This window comes from Gambusia affinis, linkage group LG19, assembly GCF_019740435.1.
Source record: "Gambusia affinis linkage group LG19, SWU_Gaff_1.0, whole genome shotgun sequence".
Taxonomy (NCBI): domain Eukaryota; kingdom Metazoa; phylum Chordata; class Actinopteri; order Cyprinodontiformes; family Poeciliidae; genus Gambusia; species Gambusia affinis.
The window spans coordinates 8122962-8130295 of NC_057886.1; the positions used below are offsets into that span (position 1 = coordinate 8122962).

The following is a 7334-nucleotide window of genomic DNA, read 5'->3' on the forward strand; positions in this document are numbered from 1 at the left end:
TTAGCAACAGAGACCTGTAATAGCAACGTAAATGTCATGCATTTAGTGTTAGTACTTACATAACGAAGTCTCGTGGCTGATGTTTTCAAACAGTATGTTGAGGGTCTGAAGCAGTTGGACACAGACGTAGCGACCAGACTTCTGACGCAGGATGTTCAAGAAGAAGACAAACATGTTCTTCTCCAAGAAAAAGCTGCTCACACAAATGAGAAGAGAGAAGCAAAGTAACTCATGTTTCTGACTCCCAAGTTATCAGTCAAAAGAATAAAACTGTTGAAGCATTCTAGCAGCGCCACTAAAGTGGAACCGGTTGGGCATAAAGACCATCGTCACATTTGGAGGAAATAAAGGGTTCGCTTTTAAGCCTCCCAACAGTGAAGTATGGAGGTGGTAACACACAAAGTAACATATAATTTATCTCTCTATTGTGGTATTCATCAAACAGAATTACCAAAATTATTTCTAAGTAACTTAAAATAAAAGAAGTTTGGTCTGATTTAACTTCAGAAACTAAGAAAAAAAAGATGTCCATGTTGTGTGTAAACTTCTGCTTTCAACTACATAGCTTTGCAACGACCTAAGTAGCTCTTTAGGCTGTTTTTGTCTGAAAGCCTGTTCTTGTTAACACAACAGGCTTTCGGTGTAGCAACATTGGCTGCCAGGAAATCACCGACATAATTCACTAGTCGGGTTTTAAAACAGTTGAGGTCAAACTTCTTCCCTTGAACTCTATCATAATGGCAGTCATTTTTCTTTCTTCATGCCATTTTGCATACACCATTTTGGTTAAAATGATTACGGCTTACATTTACAATTTTTCCAACATCATAACCCTTTAACAGCCACGAGGACGCCGGCGTCCCCAATGACCTGCATGTGACAGTATTTGGGGTGACAGTTAAAGGGTTAAGTTAAGAAGTGCCACAAAAGACCTTCAAATCAATGTTACTCAGCAAAATCAGTCACCACTGCATATTCAGCAGAGATAAAATAAGGACTTTGTCCGGGACTTACTCAAACACAGAGCTGTCATTCTGATCCCCCCAAATGAGGATCTCTGTGATGGAGCGGATGGTCTCGACGAGCAGGTTTCGGTTGTGATCCGTTACAGTGGTGTTTTTGGTGAGAATGTGGTACATGTATCTGACAGAGATGTGAACAAATGACAGAAGCAAAGAATAAATACATTTTTAAGCCCTTTCGGTGAAATTTCAGCAGAAACACACCAGAGTAAACAGAGTTTGGAGCTACACTTAAACCAACGCTATCCCTCCCTCACCTGATGATGTGCGCAAGCAGCCAGTTAACAGTTTGCAGTCACTTAAAAAAAACAAACAAATGTGACCAGTACTGGTCAACAAAATATATAGGGCAATGGATATGGATAATCATAGTCTATATTTCTGCTTCAAGTTATGTCTCAATACAGAGTCTGATAATGGTGCTAGATAAACATAACTTTAATAATCAATCTAGTGATCGCACAATATTAATTTAACAGCAGTTGGACAAGTTGGTACTTTGATAATTTATAAGAGATTTGAATATACTACATTTTGGGGGGGTAAAAAAAGAATATGTTTTCTCAGGGTACAATGCTCCATGAAATAGAAAAGCACAGTGCGTCAGGAATGCTGAGATAACTATGAAAAAAAGACCAATAAATAATTTTAACAAACACTTCCTTTACTGGAATGAGATGAATTTGTCCATTAGATATTATGCTTCAGTAAAACGTGCCTAATTTGCGGCACCTGTTGAAAAAAAAACAAAAAAACTATGATGTAAAGTTTAGCACACCTGTTCAGAACATAAACTGGTAACCCCACTGCACTCTCCTGCCAGATCAATCTGTTCCGTGGACTGATTTTAAAGACCACCTGTTCGGACGTCATAGGTCTGCAGGTGCATGTTTTGCTACAGTCTAAAATTGTGTTAAACTGGTTTACTGACTACAACCCCAAGCATCAGATAAGGTTAACGGCATGCTAGCTAGCATTTTATTTTCCAATTTTACTACACAAACGATAAAGCAGTCACAGCTAGATTTACTGCTATCCAACTCGATACAGAACTGTTAACGGTACCTCTATTATTCAAACAGCTGATGAATAAAGCAATATTAACGTTATTTCAAAGCTGTGACTATGAGCTAGCGTTAGCCTACGTTGCGTTATCTACTCACTTCAAATGGTCCAAGGAGTGGATATTTTTCGTTTTACTCTGTCCTCCAACCCAACTCCGTGACCGGCCGAACATGGTTGCGGTTTTTAATAGAGCTGCTGTTCTGATAGTTACGCTAATTTGCGAATGTTAGGGACTGCGTTCACCCATAGCACCCACTTTCCCCTGTACAGATACCTCCTTAGCAAACAGAGGGAGATGGGCGGAGACGGCAGCGGTAGAGGGGTTCTGCGTAATGGGTTTACAATATGGGGTATTCTGGGAGTTGGTGTTCTCATCGACGAATCAGGGCGTCTCTCATATTGTGCGTGGCAGGTCGCCTTGGAAACCAATTAAGGTATGGCAGGAATCCGAGCAAAATACAAAGGTTTACGTTCATTTTTGTACACAACAAAAGTTAAAATAAAAACAAATAAAAGTATGCCTGAGTTTACATCTGAAAATATATATATTTACTTAAATTTTAAAAAGAATAAGAATAGTAATAGTATAATAATGTTCCAACAATTCGAATACATTTTTATAATGTAAATTATTCTAAATTTAAATTAAATTGCAAAAGCATTATTTCTCTTGCACAATAAAAACGGTTCCCAGTCAAACTTGTGTTGGTTTCCGAGGGGAACTCGCCACTCCCAATACGGCGGACATGTTCACGTGTCTTTTCTACGGGCCAATGCGGCGTCTCTCTTGAAGGAACTACAAGTTCTCGTGTTGGTAGTGATGCTTATTTCATGCGACGATTATTCTTCATTTCGACCTTCTGCACTGATTGACATCTCGACTAGCCAATCACTGTGAAGAAAGCTAATAGCGAGCCAATCAAACGGCCAGGGCTTTGACTTCGCTTCGTGGTAGTCTGTGTTTTGATGTAGTTGGCATAAACGTTCTGGGACGTTTAGCTTTGGGAACATCGTGAACATGAGCTGTTTTTGATTACCCTTTTCTTTTTCTCGTTGCCCAGGAGTACACCAAGACCATCATAAATACAAATGTTCGAGTTTGTTTTGGCTAACCTCGGATGCAACTGTTTTTAGCTGTGGCCAGCTGGCATGGCGTGAATTCGGCAACCCCCAGGAAACCAATGTGGAGAATGCGTCGAGCAAGCTAGAGCGATATTTGAACGCTGTCCTTGAGTTATAATTAGCAATGAGCGTATCGCCGTTCACTTTGCCCGCTTTCTTCTTATTTTCTTCAAGCCCGTACAGATAAATAGCTGAAAACCGCAAAGCTTCCTCGGTTGCCACTGCAAGTCGGGCCGAGCCGAAATGGATGCGCCTATCCCATTAACTCAGACCGATTGCCCACGATAGCCACCACCGACTGAGCCCGAATCAAGCCCTGCTCACACCAGACCGCGGCTGTCTGTGTTTTCTATGACACGCTCGGTTTATGCCCAGCTAGATTCGGTGGAATTGCTTTTGGACGAGCTCCCATATATGTTTTATTTGGGCCTGTTTTTTGTGAACGTCCTCATACTCTACTATGCTTTTCTGATGGAGTACATTGTCCTAAATGTGGGAATAGTGTTCCTGCCCGAGGACATGGACCAGGCGCTGGTGGACCTTGGAGTGCTGTCCGACCCGGCCTCCGTACCTTACGACACAGACCCGGAGCTGGACGTGTTTGAGGGATACCTGGAATAACGCGGTGTGACCGAGGAAGCAAAGATATGGGGAAACGGGCCTCCCAGTGGATGCTAGTGGAGGCTGCCTCCTACAGAGGTGTCTTGATGAAAAAGTAAGTTTCACAACCAAAAACAATACACATAGTCAAAATTCATATTTGTGTTTTACTCAGTGGACTGTTTAAAAGCTGACCTTCTCACCCACCTCTCCCTCCAGGTTGTCTCGGCTCAAAGGAAGGTAGCCTTTTGCAGAGATTCAGGACCCTTCGGGGACTCTGTTGAGGTCCAGCACCTGCGGCTGGGTTCCAGTAAAAACAAACAGCTACTTCCTTTACGGAAGAGTGTGGTTCTGATGACTTGCATGGAGATCCAGCAGCCTGGCGTGCACTCCCAAAAACTTTCCAGGCTTATTTGGGATCCGGTTGTTCTTTGAACAAACAGTCTTCAAAATGAATTTTAAAAAACGGTCGTGTCCATTTCAGTGTCGTACTCTACACAATGAAACATTTGAGAACTGCTCCGTCGTGGCACGGTTAGTATATAATCACTCTAAAGCACGTCAGACCCCACTGCTGCTGCTGCTGGTGCTGCTGCTTGACTGAATCAGAATGGGTTATTTTGAGCTTCATCACACTGTATTCCAGCATCATCAGGGACAGGCACTGTCTCAGGAGCAAAGTTAGCACCTCTGGGTGCACTGACAGTACTTGTTTCACTAGAAATATGCTGTAAAGCTTCAAGATGGTAAAGCAAAAACGTTTCAAAGTCTTGCTCTTTATGCTCTTTTACTGAAAAGCAGAAAGGAATGATTTTTTTTTGTCTTGTTTTGGATTTTTACAGTTTTGTTCACATAATTTTATTTTGGCTTAAATGTATTTTAATATTACAAATGAAAACCCTTATAGGGACATTTTTATTCTGTGTTCAACAGGGAGGTGATTTAGGATGATTGAACTTTGCATGATTTTTTTTTTTTTTTTTGTGTCATGAGTTGATTGAACTGAACACGTTTTCCTCGTTCTTACTTCGTTTAAAATGATCGTAAATCTAAAACTCCTTTCATAAAGTGTACGTCCTCAACAGCAATAATAAAGTAGAGTAACACAGTCGTCAATTAGACGATAGTGAGATGATTTGCCTGATTTAGTGAAGAGGTGAGAACACCCTGTTGTCAGGGCCGACTGTAAGACTGTTTGTTGGTAATTGATCTCTGAATGTACCATCCATGCTGCAGATCTGGAAGGAGTGAGTGAAAGCGCTTAGCTAAATACTCACTTGACAATAAAAAGAAAATGGTATTTTTCTCCCGATATTGCCGATTTGCAGAATATACAGAATGTCTTTCACATTGTCAACCCGACATCGTACGATTGCCGTCGTCGTCGTCGTATTGCACCTGCATGTTCCACTCTGAACTTTTAATCCAGATCTCTTTTCTGCCAGCTAACCCTCAGTCCGTCAGACTGCCCTGATTTTAATTTCAATAACACTGCCTGGTCTGCTGGCACGGCAACCTAAACGTCCGGTGACCTAACCGTGTAGACCACTCTCAAACTGAGCTGTAGATTCCACCCTAATGCAAGACTGTTTTTCTAAAGCTTTGTTGGACTCAAACCAGTGTTGATCATTGAAGCCAGGTTCCGTGACCAGTTTGGATCCACACAGCCGAAAAGCAATATGTAAATACGAATCTTTCAATTTGTGAAAGTGTTACCATGAGTATTTTTGTGTTATTACTTTCTGACCAAATTTAAAACGGCCTCTCGGTTTTGATCGCTCACAACTAGAACTCAGGAAATTGCTTTTCATTAATTGTTGTAAGCTACGTTTGTACAGAATTTGACCAGATTAAAGCAAGCAAATATTAAAATCAAAATAAAACAACCAGCACCTGATGGTGAACTCACAGGTACTGCCCTAGAAAATAAATAAATAAATACAAGTTATAGCCATTTTTGGGCAATTGTAGAAAGTGTGATTCATTTAGTTTGAATGATTAAAAATTGTACAAAGTACAAGGTCGGTTTGAATCAATGCCAACCAACTTCACTGAAATCAGAGGAGATGCTCCTTTTCTAGCTTTGATTGTAAAATCTACTGGATGCCGTTCGCAGCATCGCGGTTTCGAATCCGATGACTTCATCAGAGATTTAAATGACTCACAGACACTTTTGCTGGAGTGTCGGGGGGGAGTGCTTTTGTTTCAAAACACCCATAGCCTGTAATCATCAGCATTACAGCGCAGCAATGTTTATCAGACCCGGTAAACAAACAAAAACTTTATATATGACTTAACTCCCAAATATGTGCTATACCGTTGTCATATGGTTGGATTCAGCCACGCTTCACTCTGAAATAAAAATTATTTGCAAATGATTGCATTGTGTTTTTGTGCTTTGCTGAAATGCCCATACTGATTCAGACGGCCTTTGCTCCAGTGGTTAGAAACATTTCCTATTGAGCAGATTGTAGGTTTTATTTTCAGATTACGTGTTCAAGAAATTTTGCCCTAATAAATAATACACTCTTTCTTACACCAACACCCACTTGTAAAGATATATATACTTGTAAAGATTTATATATATATATATATATATATATATATATATATATATATATATGTATATATATATATATATATATATATATATATATGTATGTATATTTTGTATATTTTTGTAGAATGATTATTCAAAAATGCTCCTACAATAGGAAAAATGAGAATTGGGTGCACAAATATGAATTTACTGTGGCTTTCTCTAAAATAAACATATGAACTTATAAATACAACAAACATATTTCATGTGGATAGCACATTTCAGCAACAAGGCATTTCAAAATGGTTTACATCATAAAAACAAAAATATAAACTTCCACTAAAGATGGACGATTGGCCCTTAGTACATTTTTTCTAGCCATAAAACGGTTCAAGCATGGTTCTGTCTTGTTCTTTTGCCACTTTTTTTTCTTTTAATCAGAGCTAGTAGAGCTTGTTGATATTGAAACTTGTTGAAACTTAGAAATAACTTGTGTTCCAACAGAACAATAATGGAATGACCCAAAACTGAGTTTGTGCAAATAAGCCAGCCATTTTAAATGAATTCTTAACAACTTTGCCAAAAAGATAAGTCAAATAGCCAGCCATGATTATACCAGAAACATACCTTTAGCCAGAACTGTACACGCGTCTGTCATATTTTAGCCACAAGAGCGCGCCAGAGAGCAGCAGAAATACGCTCCCCTGTAGAAATAAATCACTATGGGTCTAACACATTCATGTACCGAGAGGGAATAAAATGTGTATATGTGTTTACATGTGTAAAAAATTAAAGCACAACTTGCTCCAGTTTTCAAATCCATTTATTAGATTTGTGCTGTAGCTGGAAGGTCATTCCAGGAGAGGTTAGCACCAGGCCGACATTGAGATTTCGCACCACATTTGTAACATTTCATCCAAACACAACTCTGTTCAACTACTAATGCAATAGACGTTGTCCTTCAACAAGAGACAGTGTAACACGTA

The 7334-nt window shown here is 39.7% G+C and overlaps 2 protein-coding genes across 7 annotated transcripts in view; one reads left to right on the top strand and one right to left on the bottom strand.

Annotated features, from left to right (window-relative positions):
• Positions 1 to 2509, bottom strand: part of clec16a (C-type lectin domain containing 16A) — a 38915-nt gene extending 36406 nt beyond the window's left edge. For 4 of the 6 annotated variants that reach the window (XM_044100825.1, XM_044100828.1, XM_044100827.1 and 1 more), the window contains exons 1-3: positions 2186 to 2509; positions 1015 to 1143; positions 60 to 193 (exon numbers count right to left, since the gene is read on the bottom strand). In XM_044100825.1, the coding sequence (XP_043956760.1) occupies positions 60 to 193; positions 1015 to 1143; positions 2186 to 2259 (337 nt within the window). In that variant the 5' untranslated portion in view covers positions 2260 to 2509. The remainder of the gene's footprint in view (positions 1 to 59; positions 194 to 1014; positions 1144 to 2185) is intronic. The other 2 variants (XM_044100830.1, XM_044100829.1) reach the window with 2 other exon arrangements.
• A 348-nt stretch (positions 2510 to 2857) lies between these two features.
• Positions 2858 to 6187, top strand: dexi (Dexi homolog (mouse)). The gene is made up of 2 exons (XM_044100831.1): positions 2858 to 3924; positions 4029 to 6187. Exon 1 carries the CDS (start codon positions 3561 to 3563, stop codon positions 3828 to 3830), a length of 270 nt encoding a protein of 89 aa, XP_043956766.1. The 5' UTR covers positions 2858 to 3560; the 3' UTR covers positions 3831 to 3924; positions 4029 to 6187.
• Positions 6188 to 7334: the final 1147 nt, after the last annotated feature.

Excerpts from the sequence above, each read along its gene's own strand:
- dexi (XM_044100831.1), top strand. The coding sequence starts at position 3,561 with ATGACACGCTCGGTTTATGCCCAGCTAGATTCGGTGGAATTGCTTTTG.